This window comes from Pelobates fuscus, chromosome 8 (assembly GCF_036172605.1).
Source record: "Pelobates fuscus isolate aPelFus1 chromosome 8, aPelFus1.pri, whole genome shotgun sequence".
NCBI classification, from domain to species: Eukaryota; Metazoa; Chordata; class Amphibia; order Anura; family Pelobatidae; genus Pelobates; species Pelobates fuscus.
Genome location: NC_086324.1, coordinates 65,011,841 through 65,035,230, shown reverse-complemented (window position 1 = coordinate 65,035,230; position 23,390 = coordinate 65,011,841). Strand labels below are relative to the sequence as shown.

At 38.3% G+C, this 23,390-nt stretch overlaps 1 protein-coding gene across 2 annotated transcripts in view; it reads right to left on the bottom strand.

The window, feature by feature from the left end:
* VWC2L (von Willebrand factor C domain containing 2 like) overlaps window positions 1-23,390 on the bottom strand; it is a 175,621-nt gene that overhangs the window by 85,773 nt on the left and 66,458 nt on the right. The window contains exon 4 of one of the 2 annotated variants that reach the window (XM_063429966.1): window positions 13,883-14,591. The exons of the other annotated variant lie outside the window; for it this stretch is intronic. Coding sequence (XP_063286036.1) covers window positions 14,548-14,591 — 44 coding nt within the window. The 3' untranslated portion in view covers window positions 13,883-14,547. Of the gene's footprint in view, window positions 1-13,882; window positions 14,592-23,390 lie in introns of those variants that run through there. 2 annotated transcript variants of the gene reach the window in all.

Sequence of the window (23,390 nt, the reverse complement as noted above, 5' to 3'; positions counted from 1 at the left end):
TTCTTTGCTGGTCGTGGACGCTTGAAAAAGTGAGTGTTGGCGTCTGAGATGTGAGCCATCGCTGCTCGCTGCTTCGCCTTCTGTCTTTGTCCCTTACCAGAGGCCGCCCTGGGGGCTCGTTGCGGATGCTCACACAGGTGCCGCCGGGTAGCTGGTCTGATCCATGCTGCCACCGCTCGAGCTGCCTGTTTGAAGGCCCGGACCTTGTAGCGAAGTAGTGGCCAAAAGCTGGAGCAGATTTGGTCAAAGAACTCCTGGGGGTGTCTGGGTGGGGTGACTAGGGTGTCCCTTGTGCCATGTTTCGTCTCCCTTATCTTCTTCGTTGCGTGTCTGTCAGTGCTGCGTTGTGGTTGCAGCAGGCCACGTGTAGTGGTATTTGGCTTGTCCGCCATCTTGGGCTCTACAGCTTCCATACTGCTTGGAGGAGCATCTGCTTTGATGTCTCCGTTTGGCGTGTCTCGTGCTGGTGCAGACCGGGATATCCCCCACCGGTCCATAGGGGGGGGGAAGCGGTGCGTGAGTGTCCCCTCTTTAGCCTGAGAACCGGGAGAGCGGCCGTCTCTCCACGGCTCCCACCCGTGCAGGCCGCAGGTTGTGAAGCGGCCGATTCTGAGGCGGGGAGTCCCGAACCGGGTATCTCCAGACTCCGCTCGACCTCCTGGGTGTGAAGGTGGCTGTCCGCCGCGGGCACGTTGCGGTGGTCGGGCGCAATGCCCAGAATCAGGGCCTCAGATGCGGGAGCTCCCGCCATGTGCGACTTGCTCGTTCGGCTGCAACTCTTATTTTTTTAATACATCTTCTTTATCTTTACAACAGAACTTTAAATATATCTGAAGATTAATACATAAAAGGCATGAGTAACTTATCGATATCTTATCTGCACACATCATTTTAATTTTAATCAGTGAGGCCAACACCTATTCTATCCTATCCAGGCTTTGTGCATCCTATGTTCACAATTCCAACATCACATTTGTTTTTGTTGATCCTTTAAAAGTAAAAATATCTGAGCTCTCCTGTCTCCAAATCCTCTAGAAACATCAATTGTGGTCAAAGAAATACATCTCACATGAAGTGTTTCTTATTCCAAGAATTTCTTAGTGAACGATTATTCTTTTATGGTCTGTGATCTTTCATGACCAATACCAAAAGCCTTCCCATGGGCAAAGATTGAAGTCTACACTTCAATAGAGCTATTTCCTTGGAAATTTCCTTTGGTGATTGACATAAATAACCACTCATTTAATAATCAACCACTGGTCATTTCACAGGGTCATGGATAAATATAAATTTGAAGACACTATTTTATAGTAGCACAATTTTGTCTGTTCTCTTCATGTCTGCACGGTAAAAGATGAGTAAGTTCAATCAGGTTTTTCTTGCAGTGTGTACCATGAGTGTTTTGTTAGTACAATTCATTGTGGTCTAGAATAAGGTCAAAGTGATTTTTGTCTCATCATGTAGTTTTCTTCATGATGCAAAAAAGAAATAAAAAAGAAAGAGTCATTTTTGTGTTATCGTATATTTTCTTGACTGTTCCAGTAGTGTTGTTTGTCTTTAACCTGAAACAATTTTGTTACATTTACAAACAATTTTCCCAAACAGACGCAACATAACCAGACCTGTATTCTACAGTTTCCAATGTAAACAGATAAGAAGCCGAGCATATTTAACCCCTTAAGGACAGAGCTTCAGAAGCTTGACTTACGCTTAATGACACAAGCAATTTTTGCATTTTCTTGCTGTTTGCGTTCAACTGCAATTTGCATCTCTCTCATTTATTGCACCGACACATATTATATACTGTTTTTTAAAGGACAGAAAGGGCTTTAATTTGATATAACATATAAATATATAAATGCTTACTTATTATAAAAAAAATACAGAAAAATGCAAAAAAAATGAAAAATATTGTTTTTTTTTACAGTTTTTGCAATCATAATGTGTGCATAATTAGTGCAGGTTAAGGAAAGTAATTAAAAATAAATTCATTTATTTGTTCTGATTTACAGAATATATAATGTGTCTGGGATTTTAAGTTTTTTTTGGTAGTTACAGGTCACAAAGCACAAGGAGTAAAATAAAATTTTAATATGGAGCGATTTTAGAATTTGGTATGTTTGTCTTGTAAGCCTAATAGCCATAAAATAAAACAAAATTGCCACACAAAAGTATATATTTATATAAAGTAGACATCACAGGCTATTTACCTAAGGTTGTTTTGACACTTTCTGCGTAGCCATTTTACCGCCAACCTCTGCTAAATATTGGAGTAAAATTGTGTTTTTGGGGGGTTTTCGCACACAAACGTATAACAAAGAACTTCTCATGTGTATTTTGTAAAGTTGTTGTGTGCTATTCCTGTACAAAGTTTTATTATGTGTTCAGTTACTTCTGCTGAGTACAACGGTACCCCCATTGTATGTCTTTGGCACTATTTTGTGAAGCTACAGTGCCATATAGGAGACCTGTCCTTTTCAGTATTCACAGTAGAATTTTGAGAGACGGATATAATGAGCCTATGCTTCCATTTGGGGTATTATAACAGTTTGACTGTTCAAAAACCCCCACAAAGGCCTACCATTTGTAAAAGTAGACACTCCAGGGTATCTCATAAGGTGCATATTGTGCCTTAACATGCCCCCATTTTTTTACCATTACATGCCAAAGTATGTGGTAAAAAATAATTGTGTGCATTTTTTACATACGGATTGCATTTTTGCTGGGCATTTTGTATATTTCATATGTGCCACTAAGTTCAAACCCCCCAAATTATGCTCAGCTAAGTCTTCTGAGTAAAAGGACACCCCCATTGTATGTCTATGGCACTATTTCGTGAAGCTACAGTGCCATACAGGAGACCTGTCCTTTTCAGTATTCACAGTAGAATTTTGAGAGACGGATTTAATGAGCCTATGCTTCCATTTGGGGTATTATAACAGTTTGACTGTTCAAAAACCCCCACAAAGGCCTACCATTTGTAAAAGTAGACACTCCAGGGTATCTCATAAGGTGCATATTGTGCCTTAACATGCCCCCATTTTTTTACCATTACATGCCAAAGTATGTGGTAAAAAATAATTTTGTGCATTTTTTACATACGGATTGCATTTTTGCTGGGCATTTTGTATATTTCATATGTGCCACTAAGTTCAAACCCCCCAAATTATGCTCAGCTAAGTCTTCTGAGTAAAAGGACACCCCCATTGTATGTCTATGGCACTATTTCGTGAAGCTACAGTGCCATACAGGAGACCTGTCCTTTTCAGTATTCACAGTTGAATTTTGAGAGACGGATTTAATGAGCCTATGCTTCCATTTGGGGTATTATAACAGTTTGACTGTTCAAAAAAAAACCACAAAGGCCTACCATTTGTAAAAGTAGACACTCCAGGGTATATCATAAGGTGCATATTGTGCCTTAGCATGCCCCCATTTATTCACCAATATATGCCAAAGTATGTGGTAAAAAATAATTTTGTGCATTTTTTGACATACGGATTGCATTTTTGCTGGGCATTTTGTATATTTCATATGTGCCACTAAGTTCAAAACCTTCAAATTATGCTCAGCTAAGTCTTCTGAGTAAAAAGACATCCCCAATGAATGTCTTTGGCACTATTTTGTGAAGCTACAGTGGCATATTGGAGACCAAGCCATATCAGTTTTTACAGAACTTTGAATTTTGACGCTGGACCTATGTGCAATTTCCAAGCATCTTCGTAAGTTTTAAATTCAAACTACCCCACAAAGGCCTACCATTTCTTAAAGTAGACACCCCAGGGTATTTCAAAAGGCATATTTTGAACCTTAGCGTGGGATAATTTTTCCGCTAGCTTGTACCAGGTGTAGTGGTAATAAGCGTTTTTTCTGCCTTTTTGACACACAAAGTGAGTTTGCACAGTATATTTTGCAAACCTTATGTGTACCACCACTCTATAATACTTTATATGTTGCTCAGCTATGTCGGCTGAGTACAAAAATACCCCCGTATGTACCTTTGCCAGGTATATGTGGACATCAGAGGGGCACATTTGGGACACAGCCATTCCATTTTTTTTCAAACTTTACATTTTTACGCTGTGCCCATGTCCCATTTTAGAGTATTTTACCAGGCTATATAATCCAAATACTCCATAAAGCCATACCATTTCTTAAAGAAGACATCCCAGGGTATTTCAAAAGGCATATTTTGAAAATTAGTGTGGGATAATTTTTCCGCTAGCTTGTACCAGGTGTAGTGGTAATAAGCGTTTTTTCTGCCTTTTTGACACACAAAGTGAGTTTGCACAGTATATTTTGCAAACATTTTGTGTACCACCACTCTATAATACTTTATATGTTGCTCAGCTATGTCGGCTGAGTACAAAAATACCCCCGTATGTACCTTTGCCAGGTATATGTGGACATCGGAGGGGCACATTTGGGACACAGCCATTCCATTTTTTTCAAACTTTAAATTTTTACGCTGTGCCCATGTCCCATTTTAGAGTATTTTACCAGGCTATATAATCCAAATACCCCATAAAGCCATACCATTTCTTAAAGAAGACATCCCAGGGTATTTCAAAAGGCATATTTTGAACCTTAGCGTGGGATCATTTTTCCGCTAGCTTGTACCAGGTGTAGTGGTAATGAGCGTTATTAAATGTATTTTTTTACTTTTTAAAACTTTTTTTACTTTTTAAAACTATTTTTTAAACTTTTGTTTTGCTTATTCATTTTTTTAAAGTTTCCTAAACTTTCGTAAAACTTTTTTTTACAGATTTAACATTTTTCTAAGCTTTTTTTACGTTAACCCCTAACTAGCAGTAAGCAGCACTAACAGTAAATTCCCCATTTTCCCATAACTCCCACCCACCCCAGCTAGCAAAATATTTAATTATACAATATTTAAATTAGTTAATTAAATTAATTTAACCCCTGAGGGTTAAAAAATAAATAAAAGTTAATCGTCAGGGGTTAAAAAAAAATTAGATCACAGTATAATACTGTGATCTGTATTTTGATCACTGTAGGCAGTGATAGACTGGCAGGCAAGGGGTTAATTTTTATTTGGACTGGGTAAAGGGTTTATTTTTTTTATTTTTTACTTAAACGTTATTAAAACTTTTTTTTACTTAATTTTTTAACTTTTTAAAGCTTATTTTAAAACTTTTTTTAACGTTAACCCCTAGTTAGCCTAACACTAAATCCCCCAATTCCCCACTAACTTCCACCCTCCCCAGCTAGCTAAATTTATAATTTTAAAATATTTAAATTAATTAATAAAATAAATTTAACCCCTGAGGGTTAAAAAAAAAAGAATTAACCCTCAGGGGTTAAAAAAAAAATCAGATCATATTAAAATGTAATCCCTGCCAATTGATCACTGTAGTCAGTGATCAATTGGCAGGGAAGGGGTTAATTTTTTATTAATATGGGTAAAGGGGGGGTGGGATTTTAATTTAACTTTTTTTTTTAACACCAGGGGGCAGGATCACTGAAGATCCGTCTCCCTGCACTTCACACTGAACCCGGAAGTGCAGGGAGGCGGAGGTGAGTATACAGAGCACATGTGCCCGCTCTGACATGCTGTCAGAGCGGGCACATGTACTGGGACAGCCCGATCTGGTGCTCCCGGTCTGCCTCTAATGCAGAGGCAGACCGGAGCACCATTAACCCCACGATCGCCGCGATTGCGGCGATCTGGGGTTAATTTTACCGCGTGACGGACGAGGTCCGTCACCCGTCGTTAAGGGCATCCCCAGGATGACGGACCTCGTCCGTCACCCGTCGTGAAGGGGTTAAAAGGCTTGCACTTGTAGAAGCTTAGATTTTTCCATCTAATGGCCCTTTCATCGTGAAACATAATAATGAAATATGAAATCATCAACTAAGCATGACTAAGTCTGAAATGCATGTTTGAAACAAGATTTTATTTTAAATCAAACAAACTACGGTTACTCTAATACAGAGAAACCAAAGAGAATTTATTAAATTATCAGGAACATTCTGGTAGATTACTTTTTTAGAACATTCCAAAGTCTTATTGTAGACATCCCAAAACATTTTAATGATTCAGTTTGGATAATTCTTCAGAGCATTTCTGCTTGTTTAACTTTGAGAATATTCCAGAACATTTTAAAAGATTTAATCCAAAGAATACACCAGAATGCTTTCATGGACTTCCACCTGAGAACATTCCGTGAATGTTAGCAGAATTAATCCAAAGGACATTTTATTAATTTTTACATATTTAATGGGGCACTCTAGGCTCCATATCTACTTCATCTTATATAGTATGCAATTCCCTGTAGAACTTTCCCTAGAAGGCTGTAAAGCAGGTATTTTTGCTCATCCTTACAGCCCTATCAATCAGTGAGTTTGACTCTCATATCGACTCGTACCAGTGAGTTGTTTCATTAACACTCATAATGATATAATTAATTCACTGATTATTAATGACTGGTAGCTTGCACAGTAGTTGCGCACATAGCACGTCTTTGATGCTTCTCTATGTTTGATTGACAGTACTCATCAAGATATGGAAAGTAGGATGAGTGTTAAATAGGCAAGTCTGGATTGGATGAAGAGGCTGTCTGATCTTTGGAATAAAGGTATATTTAAAACCAACCCATTTTAACATAAAAAATGGGGAATAGTCTAAAATAAAAATTTAAAACATTATTAATGCCCCCAAACATTTTAAAAATACTATTTTATTTATTTGTTTGACAATTTTTATATTCCACATTAAGAAAACAAATTGGACGGGTAAAGGAAAAATACTTTTTTTTTTTTAATAGAATAACCATTTAACTTTGAGAACACTGAAATATGTTAGTAGAAACCCGACGTGAGTGAACAATCAGAGTGTACTTTCCTGCTAACAGATTACTTAGAAACAGACGTGAACAAAACATTTACTGCTTTGTTTATTACTGAGTAAATTAGAACTAGATATTTTATATAAAAGTAACTTACTTTGTCTAAAGTGCATCAACATAATAAAAGCCCAGATATTTAAAAGTATCAGTAGCTTTTACAAGTCATTTTAGCACACAGAGAACGCTTTAATGTGAGAAAAAAAAGCTTATATTAGAAGACCTTGAAAGATCTGATAATATTTTCCTTTTAACTGGGCGCCACTCAATGGTTGCATCATTTTATTAAGTACATTTGTTTTGTCTGTGTTCTTCTGTCTGGTTAATATAATAATATAATCCTTTTATCACAGGAAGAATTAAGCTTTACAGTCAAATGCTAAATGGGCCGCCATGACTTTCAGAATTACAGGAAAAGGGACAGATTCCTTGTGGGAAGTGGCCATTAGTGCAATCATTTTACAGCTGATTCCGATTTCTTTTCACGCTGATTTATGAGACCTTTATTTTTAGATCAATAAAATTCACTCAGTGATCTTACATCAGTGTTTTACTTAACATGGCCATTCTGAAAATGTGAAAAATATTATTTGACTTGTTCAAAATTAGTAGTGTGGAAACCCTTCAGATATTAAGAACTCCAATTATACAATTAAGTCACCCATAAAATGTAGAGAGCACGCTTCTACTGAATAGCCCTACTGCAAAGGTTGTACTATTGTTTCTCAAGAACTATACAGAACAGATTTCTTCGGGAACTTTTTGCCTTGTGATTTAATTTTGACACTAAGTGAGGGAGTGAAATATAATTTGAGAATTTCGGTGAGAAGCAACTGCTACTCATTTCCTACTTTGAGTCATTTTCCTACGACACAAACTTAACACCATCGTTCCTCTTTTGCACACCCAGACGAAGCATGAAGTGCAAAGGTTATGCTCTTCAATAGTGGATTTATCACAGTGCTGAGTAAGTCAGATAAAAATATTTTCAAAATCTTTGGACTGGTTTGAAGCAATTTATATTTATGTACAATCATACAAAAACAAAATAGAACACCACATTATTATACATGACAATAGCACAATACCACCTGCGAAGCAATTTGTACACACTTTTCTCAATACAAGTGTGAAATGAGCATTTGGGATTGGGTGGATACATTTTTCCTAGAACCTGGTAAGATACGGACGGTTTCTTGATGTGATTCAAACTTAAAGAGTGAGTTCCAGCATCATAATCACTACAATCTACTATAGTGGCTATGATGCAAGGAGTACCTTGGTGTCAATCTCTGGTATTGGGGCAAACCGTTTTGCAAAGATTTGCCCTCTTACCTGGGTCCCGCTAGGAGCCGGGCATCCTCTTCTGCTGTCTGTAACAACATCTAGCTTCTGCAGTTATGTCTATCCTGGCATTCATTCACTGCATGAAATGTCAGCTAGACACTCTCAGACAATGAATGAAATTCTGTGTATATTATATGTACATATTTGACATTTGCCAGTGTGGAACACTTGATCTGGCAGGCTAATGATGCCAGAATGATGCTGCTGGAGGTAGACCTGCACATCTGGTAGAAAAAGGTTTAAACTCTCTATTGCCAGCGATTCATAACAAAATGTTGCTCATGCAGACTTCAACCACCATGACTACGTCAACTCACTGAATAGATCATGGTGCTTTGAGTAACCCTTTAAATACAATTGAGAGAAATTATAATGTCTTGATTTGGCAATCCATACTCAATCTTGGAAAAGGTCATGACTATGAGTAGGAACAAGCAGAATGCACTGAACTGGACAATAAAAAACACACCTGGTTTGGTATTAGAGGTGACACAAGTGTGGGTTCCTCATCAGTTGTTAGAAAAAAAAGTTGTTAGAAAAAATATCAGTTTTTTTCAGGGAGAATACAAGTCAGCTATATCCAATGCAGAGTGACTGAATGAGTGTGACAGACAAGCCTTGAATTGGAGGTAGAATAAGTGTTTAAATGTCATCCAGAAATGTTGTAATAATACATGTGTTTGATAATATGATGAATATAATAGAAATAGAGATTAATTGCTATATATTAAAAATAAAACACCTGTCCCCCTACAAAAAGCCAGAAGAACTATAGGTGCTCGCTAATGGCAAAGCAAACTATTCCACAAAGAGTGAGTTAGGAACTATTGAATTTAGAACTCTTGAAGAATGTTGTAAGGGAAACCAATAATTTTCAATATTTAATTCAATGGTACAATTTGCAGATAAGTGAGACGTACACTTGAGGATAAAGAGATCATTTTGAAAAAGCAAAATGTAAAAGAAAATTCCTTAAACATGTAAAAAATAATTTCTTGCAATCCCAAAAGTTTCAAATCAACTCTGTGTTTGAGATCCATATTGTCATTTATTTTATAAAAATCAATAAATTAGCTTGACATCACCTTTTACTGCGGAGACACACTGACTCCCAGTAATAATGTTGCATATAACAATTTCCTGGATAGCAGTTATTTGCAATTTTTCAAATACTCTCTGACAATGGTCGTTAGGCTTATAGAGCTATAATTTCCTGGCTTATATGTTCTTTTTCATAATTTTATTATTTGCTTTTCTTTAATCCAGTGGCATATCTCCAAATTAATTTTTTTATTATAAACTAAAAAAATAATAACTATCGTCATCTGTCAATTACTCATTTTAACTCCCAAATTACACAAGGATGAATCCTCCTTATAAATATTCATTGTATTAAATTGCTTTTAGATTGTACCCACGTGTCAACCAGGGATATGCAATAAATACCAAATGTACTAATTCCACCTGATACCAGTGAAATAGAATAATAATACATCTTAACTTATAGGACACAGCTTCTTCGGGTTACCTCCCAGGTGCTAACCACTCTCGACAAATGTGTATAAATGCAAAATTGAGGGGTCTTGCTGATAGAAGAAATAGTAATAACATAGTGCGATATTGTCTAATTCACAGATTACGCAAATTTTCGGTTGCACTCATGGGTAAAGTTGTTTTAAACGCCTTAAAGGTGCCACCCTCGATTGTAATAGGGGGCTTAAATTCCTCCCTCGTACTCCTCTTCGGACTGGTCCTTTTAGTCACCACAAACGATTAACCAGAGAATTCTTCCGTAAAAGGGATATTTATTGTATAAATATAAAATAATTTGACAAAAATATAAAAGATATGGTCATCCTACGCATTTCGTTCTACGCGTAGGACGACCATATCTTTTATTTATTTGTTAAATTATTTTATTTTACTATGTTATTACTATTTCTTCTATAGGTCTATCAGCAAGAACCCTACATTTTGTATGTATACACAGGGATATGCAATACACAGTTATTGTTTAATTATTTGTCATATTTCTACTATTGTTTTCTGTACGGAATATACTGAAGAAAATCATGAAGTAAACATTTCTCCCTGTATCTTATCATCTGCAATCAACATCTACATCTATTCTGAGAAGTAAAAGCAGAACTGTAACTTAAGAGATAGTTTTAAAGCTACATGTTACGGGTGCTGGCGGGTTCTTTTTCACTGTCCTGGTGCAGCACGTGTATACTTTGGCTGTGATTTCATTTGTTTAAATCAGCATCCAAAATTATTCTAATCTGCTAAAAAAAAAAAAAAAAAGCTTTTTAAATTATTTATTGACACAAGTCATTGATAAAGTCTATGGAATTTTTTGTAGATAAATAATTTGAAAGTTTTTTTTCTAACAAATTGAAATAATTTATGCTGATCATTCAAACTAATTAAATGAAGGTCTGTGTGAATTATTTTAAATGAGTACTCCAATACCACAGATAATTTCAGCTCACTTTACGGGGGTTAACAGAGTGTACTGTTTTTGAAACTGCATAAAAGAGCAAATTTTAAGAGAAATTTTAACTGTTATAAAATGATAAGTTTGCACCCTCCAAGGTTTCAATCAAATAGCTGGGACTGCGCATTCAAAAGGCTTCGTGCCCCAGAAGATAGCGGAAGAAGATGCTTCTCCTAGAGAAGCACTTAATTTAATGCTTTTCTATGAAAGCAAATATTGCTTTGCATATGCACTGCCTCCAAATGCTTCTTTGTGAAATGCATTGGCCGCAATATCAGTATTGACCATCTCCCAGTGGGCAGAGTAGAGCTGTGGCATGGCACTATCTTGCCATTGGATTATATGTAAGTTAACTCTTTATTTAAAGGAAAAGGGGCCCAGGAGGCTCCATAACATGCCAATAAATGGATTTATAGCATAGGAGTAGTCATTTAACCTGCATGGTGCTATGAACAGGCGTGACACTATGTATGGAATGTGTGTGTGTGTATGAGAGTGCCTGAAGCATACGTTTTTCTTGTACCTCCGCTGCAATACTCATCCCAGGGCTGTATTTTGCGCGAGGCAAACAAGGCATTTGCCTAGGGTGGCACTTTCAGGGGGGCGGCAAAAAAACGCCACCCTAAGTACCTAGGCAAATGCCTTGTTTGCCTCATGTGGCCGGCTGCCCACCGTTGTACCCTCCCGAGGCATTTAGCTGGCTCAAAGTTTAGACGGACGGTGAGGGAGCACAAACTCTGAGCACTTCCTGCTCCCTCGCGCGCCCTTCTATTATGCCGGGAGCCGGAATATGACATCACTCCGGCCCCGGCGGTGCGCGAGGGAGCAGGAAGTGCTCAGTTCCCTCGCCACCTCCATTGAGACAGATAGAAGGGGATAGAGACACCGACCGCTAGACAGACCACCTGCATATTCACACACCCGCTGCCTACCACTGGGATATACTAACACCTCCCCACCGGGACCATCCCCTGCTGAGACCGGGACCGCCTCCCCACGCGCTCCTGCCGGTTCTGGGACCCCTTGAGCAGTCATGGGATGTACCCTGAGCGCGGAGGAGAGAGCTTCGCTGGAGAGAACCAAACAGTCCTGCTACTGGGTGAGCTACCCCCCATCTACTCTACTTTCCCCAAATCTGCCCCAGATACCCCCCCATCTACTCCACTGCCCCAGTTACCCCCATCTATTCTTCTGCTCCAGCAACCCCCATCTACTCCACTGCCCCAGCTACCCCCATCTATTCTTCTGCTCCAGCAACCCCCATCTACTCAACTGCCCCAGCTACCCCCATCTATTCTTCTGCTCCAGCAACCCCCATCTACTCAACTGCCCCAGATACTATTCTACTGCCCCCAAATCTGCCCCAGATCGGGGTTGATGTATCCCCATCTACTCTACTACCCCCATATCTGCCCCAGCAACCCCCATCTACTCAACTGCCCCAGATACCCCCACATCTATTCTACTGCCCCCAAATCTGCACCAGATCGGGGTTGCTGTATCCCCATCTACTCTACTACCCCCATATCTGCCCCAGCTACCCCCCATCTACTCTACTGCCCCCAAATCTGCCCCAGATCGGTGTTGCTGTATCCCCATCTACTCTATTGCCCCCAAATCTGCCCCAGCTACCCCTATCTACTCTACTGCCCGCAAATCTGCCCCAGCTATCCCATCTATTCTACTGCCCCCAAATCTGCCCCAGCTACCCCATCTACTCTACTGCCCCCAAATCTGCCCCAGCTACCCCCATCTACTCTACTGCCCCCAAATCTGCACCTCTGCCTTACTGCCCTCCAACCTGCCCATATACCACAATCTTCCCCACTGCACCCTATTCTGTTCATATACCCCAATCTTGTGGGATCTGCCCCCTGCAGCCGGGGTACATGCTCCCTTAATCTTTTTTTTAATCAGGGACATTCATTTTCTCCTCCCCCCACCTCCTCTCACCTGCCTTACTGGGGTTTACGAATCATCTTCCCCAGGCATGCATCATCAGCACCCCTTATCTACCATACCAGGGTACATCCATAATCTGCTCTTACAGCTAATGACTACCCAGTACTGTGTGGGGCATGCCACTTGTCAAACAGCACAATGAGCCTGGTTGTCTAATCACTGGGTGCAATGGGCATTTACTTATAACCCACATAATATAGATAACAGCCCTATGCTATACGCCATATTGTAAAACTGTCAAGATTGTCAGACTGAAGTTGAATAAGATGTATATCCCTCAGTGTGTGTGTGTGTCTGTCAGTGAGTGTGTCTGTGACTATCAGTGTGTGTGTCTGCCAGTGAGTGTGTGTGTGTATGTATGTGTAAGCTAGTGTGTTTGTGTGTGTCTGTCAGGGAGTGTGTATGTCAGTGTGTGTGTAACTGTCAGTGTGTCTGTGAGTGAATGTGTGTGTCTGTCAAATTTGTGAGGATGTTCATGTCAGTGTGTGTATGTCAGTTTGTGCCTGTCAGTGAGTGTGTCTGTCATTGAAAGTGTGGGTTGTTTAAACAGTGTGCGTGCCAATGACTGTATGCGTGTGCCAATAACTATGTATCTGTCAGTGATTGTATGTCAGTGCATGTGTCAATGAGGGCATGCGTCTGTCATTCAAAAAAGTGGCCTTGACACGAAGTGGTGGGGCAAATTTAGATTAGGGGGGTGCCTAAATTTAGTCGTGCCTAGGGCAGCACAAATCCAAGATACACCACTGACTCATCCCAGTTAACATTTTTAATTGCATTCTATAGGATTAGAGAATAAGGAATTCTCAATTTCAGAGAAGTGACAATGGTTCAACGTTTTATACTTCCATACTTTTACTATTTGTGATTTTTGAGTTTCAATTCTCCTTTTTTAGTTAACATAACTTTGCTTTTATTTTTAACAATTGTTGGAAAAAAGTTTTTTGTGTTTTTGAAAAGGTGCTGTCCTTTTTTTTTTTTAACAAACTTAACAAGATAGATTTTTATTCTATGCTACAATATATAAGTAAAGTATAAGTTAGCTTGCTAAAAAGATTCAAAGATAATCTGTGCTTTTTTATTTCTGAAACACAATACATCTAAAAATATGTGTAGTGTCGTGGACTTGCGACAAATGCCATGTAACATAAATTACACACAATACAATGCAAGAACAAAATGTACATAACAAGCTTGGATTATAAATGAACTTGTGATCTATCAAGCATGAAATTCCAAACGATGTACATTTGTATCTGATGTTCCATAAATTGTGCTGTAAAAAATATCTCCTATACATGTGGGGTTTAAGTTGCAAAACAAAATTTACACAATCGTTTTCAGAGTGGAAATATCAGAAATCTCATACCAAAGAATAATAGAATGCTCCAAGACACTTTATGGAATGAATGCAGATAGTCATTCTGAATATGTATTTCCACACTTGCAGATTCCTCCATATTTATAAGATAGAAGTGACTAAAGTCAAGTGTCATTGAGTCCATACAATATCTCCAAAGCAGAGAACAAATCAAGCATCTATTTTGCCCTAGTTCATAAATGCAAAAACATGAAAAATCTCACCGGGATGTCAGAATAATACTGCAACATGATTTGTGGTATGTTTGCCAGTAGACCATTGATTGCTCATGGAATCTTCCACGTAATCCAACACTTCGATTTGTCTTGATCTCCCAAATCCTGTTTATCGTCCATTGGTGACAGTGATTTGTAACACAAATTTGGTGCCATTCAATAGTACTGACTATACACAAAGTTGGCAAATCCACGATTGTAACTTCCCTGTTACATGTTCAGACTACACAATCCTTCTCTGGCCCTAGTTGAGTTGGGATCTTGCAGCATTATAAGGGTTCATGTAGATGTAAGATCACGTGCCGAAGTAGTGATGGATAAACCTGTAGAATTAAAGAGATCTAGAAACTAGCAACTAATAAAAACAAGTCAAATAAACGTTTTCTTTCTGGGAAAGTAATCACATATTTGGGTATATGTTAACTTTAAAAAAATCACACATGAAATTATTAGGTGTCGAAATACAGTTAAGGCCCTATATTAAATTGATCCATAGAGTATTGATTGAAATGTATGCCTGACCTTAAACCACAGATGCAGCATAGCAACAAGAGGCTGCTGGCAGACAAAACATTCTCAGAAATGATATGGTCCATTGGTATTGAGAGCATAAGTAGGATGGCATATGAAGCATACATAATATTTCATCTCCTAAAAATCAACTAAAGATATAAATAACATAATTATAATTATGTTTTGGGGTTTATCGAGTAACTAGGAATTGCTAAGAGAATTGCAAATTTTAGCCCACAATAGACAAACTGGATAAGTAGATGTGATGAAGCATTTTTTTTAACCAAAAATGTGTAATTTTCAAAAAAATAACACCATATAGCTCACTTATTTACCCTTTTTCCAAAAGAACTCCAACCAACACATTGACTTAAGAACCATCTGTCTTCTTATGACATTGTCTCCTTTATTGTATATTATGTAAGGCAAATATTGTCATTGTTAATCCTCAAGTACTTCTGACACATACCAGAATCTGTTCCTATCCCAAGCAGATCCATTATTGCCAATACAATAATAAAAAGTATAAAAAAAACAAGAGCAAGCTTTGTTATTATCTATCTAAATGCTTGTATTGTTTTCTTATTAATTACAGTTGTCTATACAGTTCAGAGAAAGTTATATAGTAGGATGGTCAGTGCCACTAAGACACCAGATATCACCAGAGATTTATCCACATTTATCATGAGTTTAAAATTAAGAGTTTGTATTTCTCTAAAGCTATAGTGGGGTCATAGTCACTCCTATTCTAATTCCCTTTCTCTTGCCCTTTTCAGTAATGTCATAATCCATTTTACTGTGTAGGAAAACATGCATGTGAATATTTCTAAAATATGTGGTTTCATGTTGTTTTTGTAAGCCTTGCAACTAGCTGAAACAAAAGAAAATATGCATCTAAATTCTATGTAGCCCCCTTTTGCTAACAACTTAGAGCACTTACACCAGGGTATGGGTTCTTAAGCTTGAAAGTATATTGTATGGTACAGGGTATGAACAGCCACAATGGGTCCTAAACATTTTTATCCAAACTGAGTATTTTGTTCTTAGGGCGAGATAGCTCCTTAAATGGAAATCCACAGTTGCCTTCTGCTTCCTTAACCAACCATTTCAGGAAATGAAGGTCACTTATAGAACAGAGTTTAGGTAAGTTAGAATATCCAAGGCAGAATCCGCAACACTTGTATAAATGAGATATAACATTTATATTTTGGGTACAATCCCCATGCACACCAGTCACAGCTTGAAATGTATGTCTCCCTGTTCTTTCAAAAATATAGATCCCTCCAAGTCTGTTGCTTAATCTCTAATGCATACACAAATCCATCCACTCATAACATTCACAAACACAAATGTTCCTAATTCACTCACTTGTCTTTAACATCCTAAGCTATTGCAATACCTTCCACTTTGGCCTTTATCGACATTCCATTCTTACACAAAACAACTGCAAAACACTGTTGTATACTTTTCAACCAGCCTTAATCACGTCTCTCTTCCCTTCTGCCAAATACAAAAGAAGACACTGTCTTCTCATCTATTTTCAAAGCCATTTTATCTTCTATACAAATCCTTCAACTAAAAACCTTTCTACCTCTTTAGACTCATCTTCCACTATACCTCTGGATGTACTTTATAAGCCCTCACCTCTATAATCTTTACATTACTCCTTCGTCTGCTAATTTGCACTTCTGTCTCTCTACTAATGGAACATAACTTTGTCTCACATCCAGTCAACCACTTCCTTTAAAACCTTTAGAAATCTCCCGAAAGCATTCCATGATTAGCAATAAATCAATCTCTTTACAAGTCCACCTCACTGTGTGTAACTTCATAACCTATACATTACTGCTTGTATACAGAAATGATTCATATATTTATAATACATTTAATTAAGGTAGTTTGTTTATTTACTGAAAGTCTGAACAGTTATATCAAATTTCGTTGGATTGACTGCTTTATGGAATATTCGATATACGGTTTGAATTGCCATGACAAGTAGACAACATCAGGCTTCCGTTTCAGACTGCTCATGTTAACAGATTTCAGTACAAGAAGGATTTGCCCATGCATTACATAGAAACCGGTCATTAGATATTTTCCATTATAAAGCACCACAGTTAACTTTAGAAATATGGTTTTAATAGTGAAAGGCAAGTTTACCACCCAAAAACAGAAAACTCCTAACAGTTTCTGACACTTCTGTCTGAGGAAGTCTACGGAACTTAAAATGGCAAGTCCCAGGAGAGTGCGTGTCCTCTCAGCAATTTCCAAGGAGCGCTGTGACTCCTTCGGCTGTAGACAGCGGCAGGGTGTGATCTTACATAGCCTGCAGACTTTATAAGATGACTGGAAAGATTGAGCAAATTGAAGCGTATGTATCATATCTAACAAAGCAGCATAGCAAATAGTTCTAGAGGCTATAGATAAAACCAATAAAAGGAGGCATTTCTATGTTCTACTTTTGTGTTGAATTTGGTACATGTCTGTTAGGTTAAATTCTAGACTGTTGTCCTATGTTAATGTTAAGTGACTAATAGAAACTTTAAATTCTGAACTTCTGTGTTACATAAATACTTGGATCATGAGCTTTAAAAACATGATCTTTAAATTGTACACAAACCTGCACACAAACACATGCGCTCGTATAATAAATTCTGCGTTTATCTTTTTAGCCATTTAATGTAACAGCAAACTATTAGTTTGATGAATGTATTTCTTAAACACGCGTTATCCTCGAAATATCCAACATATGAAGCAATTTGTTAAAATGACCTGCATCTCCAGCTCTACGTCTGCTTCAAGAACACAGATAATGAGGACAAAAAAAGTAGGTTGTGATACAATAAAGCTAGAAAACACCCAATCCCCTCCTGCACTACAAAAATCACCTCAAGCTAATAACAAAACCAACTAAAATATGGCTTCCAAAGCCAAGAACACATCAAGTACATAGTCAAATGGACCAACAATAAGAAAACTACGCTCTAAAGATGTGAAGACAGTTGTCACAGCCATATTATAATTATTACCAGAACACTATGCTGGAATGCTAGTATATATATCAAAATTATTAAAGGGAGGAAAGACTCATCAGAGGTAAATTACTGATAATATCAGAAGCTAATTAAAGATCCTAGAAAGTCTACTGGTAAACCAGAGAGCCTCGTTCTAACACCATACTCTGGACATCAATACAGACCATAGAAGACCACAGGATTTTCAGAAGAGCCAGGCTCTAACTTCAAACTTACCTCTCATGACCTTATAACCGCTAATTACCAATTTCCAATTACCAATTCACCCATCCTTCTGTTCGTACTATTACTTTTGCTCCCCGAGACTGTGCTCACTATTTAACAAATGTAGACTCCCATTTAAAATTATAGCAATAAGATAATGGGCATAATGATTGGCCGCTTCCTATAAATAAATCTTTGCTCAGATAAGAGTTTCCCTTTTCTGGAATTGACTGTTTTGTGTTCCCTCACCTCAGTAAATGCTGGTGTAGTATTTACTGGGGTGAACAAAGCAGTGGCGATAAGTGCAACGGTTTGGAGATTCTTAAGAGCTCATCAGCAGTTGCTAAAATGTCGATAAACAGTGAACATTACATTGTGATATAATCCATAGTCTTAATGTACATTTATGGTTTATTTCTATATAGATTTTATCTCTCTAAAAAGTATTTTACTACTGCATGTGCATAAAACATCCATAAATATTCTTGTGCTTCCTTGATAGTTAGGAAAAGGTTTAGGTGGGTATTTTAATTCTAATCCTCAATCATAATCTATTTTCTATGTAGAAGATGCAATTCCCTGTAAAGATGCAAAGAACCGTTAAGATACAATTTACAAAAATCCCCAGAGGTTCAAAAAATGATTAAGTGTTAAGGTACTACACAACCACTAAAGATTTCATCTGAGAATCTTGATTCAAATTAAATTTGCCACGAATATTCTCAGACTTAAAATAGGTTTTGTAATTGTGAAATCCCCTGAGTTCCATTGCTGGCAAAAAAAGTAATTTTAAGGAACATTTTATATGAATGCATATGCATGCTAATCCTCCATATCTTTCTATCTATTAGGCTTAAAGAGCAATTCCAGCTGATCTTCAGCATAGCCCTTTTTTCATGTGGGTCAAGAGTTATCACAAGTAAACTTGTGCATTTGTTTTAAGCCTCATCTGAATTTAGGCAGATCGCCGGGTCATCTGAATTCCATAACACTGAAGCGCCATATGCATATATCAAAACAGAATGACTAGCATAGTGGCCGAGCATGCATGTTTGAATTGTGATTCATATTTCCATCTATATTGCCAAAAAGTAATTATTGATGGGAAAAAAAAGATTATGGATGGTTTGGGACAACCACTAAATATTGATTCATTTATTTTTCATGGATCAAGGGAGAAGTGACCAATAGAGGAAAAACAAGAAGATTATTATTTTTTTTTTTTTTTTTAATTCTTTATTTTTGAGTGCAGTTATTTACATAACATTTTGCCTAGCCACAACAGCCATGGCAAAAAAAAAATATTTTATGCAGCAAACATGTGGCAGTGGAACAAATGCACATTTTTATAGTTATAAAACAAGTGTAACGTTACAAGCTTATGTACTGTCAATTTGTCTAGGGGTATGTGTGGTCGGGCGGTAACTTTGAAGTTACTCAATAAGAGACCATTGACTATAATTCGTAGTGCGGCTTCCTCACAGGTCGAGCACTAGTGGTCTGTTGCTTAGTCGAGAGTGATGGGTGTGGGTGTCTAGTCTGGGTATATCTCTGAGTTGTCCGCAATGGGGTGTACCATAAGAGTGTTCCCAGTTTAGTCGCTCTAGTAGCCCGTTCCCATTAATTAAAGCGTGCTTATAGTGTTCGTGCTTACTTCAAGCTGAATGGGTGGATGCATATAGTGCGGGGTTTGGGCCTAACGGCCGGAGACGCAGGTGTGCTGGTTAGTATATGCGTGCATGTTTAAAGCCCCTGACCATGGGGGTTGCGGGGGGGGGGGGGGGGGGGGGGGTAATAATCGCCACTTACTGTGGTCTTGTTATCGGTAGCTATGGTCGGCATGAGTATAAGTTAGGTCTGTCCCTAACTAAGTCGAGGTTGAGCAATAAATGGTAAAACGGTGTATACAAAATCAAACCAAAACATTAACGTTAAAATATATGATCAAAGTTCGTGCTTGTTAATCGTGGTCGTCCGTGCTTTGCGGGTCAGCCGTTCTCGGTACAAATGGTTTTATGGAAGCGGGATCCCAAGTCGCCGCTGGTGCTCCCAAGGTGGGGGGGATGCTCGGACGTGGCAGCCCCAGGGTCTCCAGAAAGTTCGTCGCTTCAGCCACGGAGGGCAGATTATGTGTAGTCCCGCCATGAGTGACAGTGAGGGAGCCGTTCGCCCCCCATCGGTAGGCCAGTCCTGCTGCCCAGAGCTGCGTTGTGACTGGGGTGAATGACTTGCGGAGAAGAAGTGTGGGCCTTGTCAGGTCCTGGTAGAAGGTTAGGATCGAGGTTTCGAAAGTGAGGGGTGTCCTTCCTCTTAGCGCTGACATGATCTGGAGCTTGTCAGGTAGGGAGATGCAGCGAAGGATGACATCCCGGGCCATATTGGGCTGAAGGGGAGAGTGGCCTGGTAGACGATAAACGCTGTCTATTGCTACCTTCTTAGCCACAGCATGTGGCAGGATTGTGGCCAGCAGTCTCCTGATATAGTGGGGAAGCTCCTCCGCCGTAGTCGTTGCGGGGATACCCCTTATTTGAAAGAAGATTATTTATTTTAATACCTTTTTGTATTCTCCCCTCTACTGGTTACAAGTGTATCACTTGGTCTGTGAACCAAATGCCATACTAATGTGCCTGTCAGTGTACTTCAAGATAGATACATAATATAAATAATTAGCAGTACAGTGATTGGTCTGTTTATGTGCCATTAATGTGGAATACGACCAAATCATTTCCCCAAAATATTTTGTATAAGACAACACAAGAAATTGACAATTTAGCAGGTCGAAACGTTGCCGCTCCGTTTTTTTTTTTTCTATTAAAACTGCCTGAGGCTTAAACACCTTGAGTGCCTGGAGAATTTCTTGTGTTGTCTTACCGTTGTGGGATTGCTGGTCCGGCTCCGGAGCACCGTGTGGCTGCTGAGATTGAGTGCTGCTCCTATTGTCATTTTTAAAAATATTTTGTATAGACAAAATTCGGACGATTCGAACCATTACATGGACTACTATCAGTCTACCTGAAGTAAGTTTCATTTTCAAATTAAATATTTCTGACTAACCCAATTTTTCCGCTTTGCACATGTCTAACCAGACTTTCTTTTCTTATTTTACAAACCTTGTCATTCCTACAAAATCTTTATTTCATGCATCTAAATTATTTATTTAATAGATCCATCAGCCCTTCTGTAAAGAAGTATTCCATTCATTCTACCTCAGCCATACTACGATAAAAATTCCAGATATATTATTTTTCAAATAAAGAAAGTGAACATGGTCTATTCATATTATGGTTCTATGTATATAGCCTGTTTGTTCATTGTCTCTTCCTAATTTTTATTTTATTATATTAAGGATTTTATGTGTATTTTTTTACCCCAAATCCAATTGTTTTAGTGAATTATATGTATATGGCATTGTTTAAGCTTGCTTTATTTAGGTTTCTCCCATTGCCATCCTTTGGCTTGCTTTAGTGGAGATGCACTTTAGACTGATTGTGTTTAGGTACATTTTACACTCTATTTTCCTTACGCATGCATATTTCCTTAGATTACATCCGATTATGGATTTTCAAGAACATAGGACTGTCCCTTGATGCAACCTGGATTATTATCTGTGATTGGTAAGACCTCTTTCTGTGTGCCAACACTGTGTATTTTGTGAGTGAACACTGTTTTATATTTGCTAAATGCTTTTGTTGATATATATATATATATATATATATATATATAATGTGACGCTCTATGGGTTTTAAGCTCTGTTACTTTCTGTCTTGTGATTTTAGATTCATATCACATTGGAGGTTTATTCCTTGATCAACAGAACTATTGTAAAGTTGATTATATGTGATTTATTGCTTAAATTTTACTTTTATATATTTTTTAAAATAATTTTCAGTACTTTGTGCTCTTCTACTATAAAATTATAATACAAAAGCCAACCTCCTGGAAATAGTTAAATAGGAGAATTAAACCAACCATAGATCTCTATATTCCAAATTGAACCTTTTTTTGTGATTATCCCTTAAAGGACCACTCTAGTGCCAGGAAAGCATACTCGTTTTCCTGGCACTAGAGTGCCCTGAGGGTGCCCCCACCCTCAGGGACCCCCTCCCGCCCGGCTCTGGAAAGGGGAAAAGGGTTAAAACTTACCTTTTTCCAGCGCTGGGCGGGGAGCTCTCCTCCTCCTCTCCGCCTCCGTTCCTCCCCGTCGGCTGAATGCGCACGCGCGGCAAGAGCTGCGCGCGCATTCAGCCGGTCACATAGGAAAGCATTCATAATGCTTTCCTATGGACGCTTGCGTGCTCTCACTGTGATTTTCACAGTGAGAATCACGCAAGCGCCTCTAGCGGCTGTCAGTGAGACAGCCACTAGAGGAAATAGGGGAAGGCTTAACTAATTGATAAACATAGCAGTTTCTCTGAAACTGCTATGTTTATAAAAAAAATAGTTAACCCTAGCTGGACCTGGCACCCAGACCACTTCATTAAGCTGAAGTGGTCTGGGTGCCTAGAGTGGTCCTTTAAGCAGTGAATTGTGATGCACTGACAACTGGAATGTGAAAAAATAAAAATTAAATAAAATAGGGCAAAACAGTGTTTGAAAAGATCTGTATCAAAGCTATTTTTTCCAGCTTGACTATTCCGGCCTAAATTTAGCAATTTACTGGTCAATGCTTGTTTCACTGAATGGATCTCTTTGAGTAACATCGGATGCTTCCAATGAATAATACGCCACTTCTCTCCCCAGGGTTTAAATATACCATGTAGATAAATGCGTTTTCAGACAAACCAGTGGATTTACAAGTGAGGCCAAAACAGAAGACAAAGGCTGTAAATCAGCATATTACTGCATTTAACTGCCTGCTCAGAGAGTAAGTTAAAATTAAGGCTGGCATAAAGAAAAACAAAATCAATCTCTACTTTTACAGGGAGATTTAGATGCGCAGCTGGACACGCAGGGTAAGAGTCACTCTAAAGGTTTTACAGCTGTAATTTGCAAGAAATGATTGTTGGTTTAGACCATTCAGATAGATTGCGAAATTATGTTCTTTTCGCAGAGATGGATTTATCATACTTAGCATCTTTTTCCTTGTTTACATATGAAGAGCAGAGAGAAGCAGCAAGATATCAGGACATTGCACCAGGTACAGATACAGTGATACAAGATTTCCAAACAATTTTTTTATATTTTTGTTGCAGGTGTTGTTGTGAATATCAGCGTGGTTTCTAAGTGGTTAACCGTCGGTTCTATTTCGATCAGCAGTTCTGCTGTGTGAGTTTGATAAATACGTTTCTTTTCAATAATGTTCATGCAATGCCAGAGTGCCGGCCTCACTCGTAAAATTGTAAAAAGCAAATGATGATTCTGTGCGGTTTT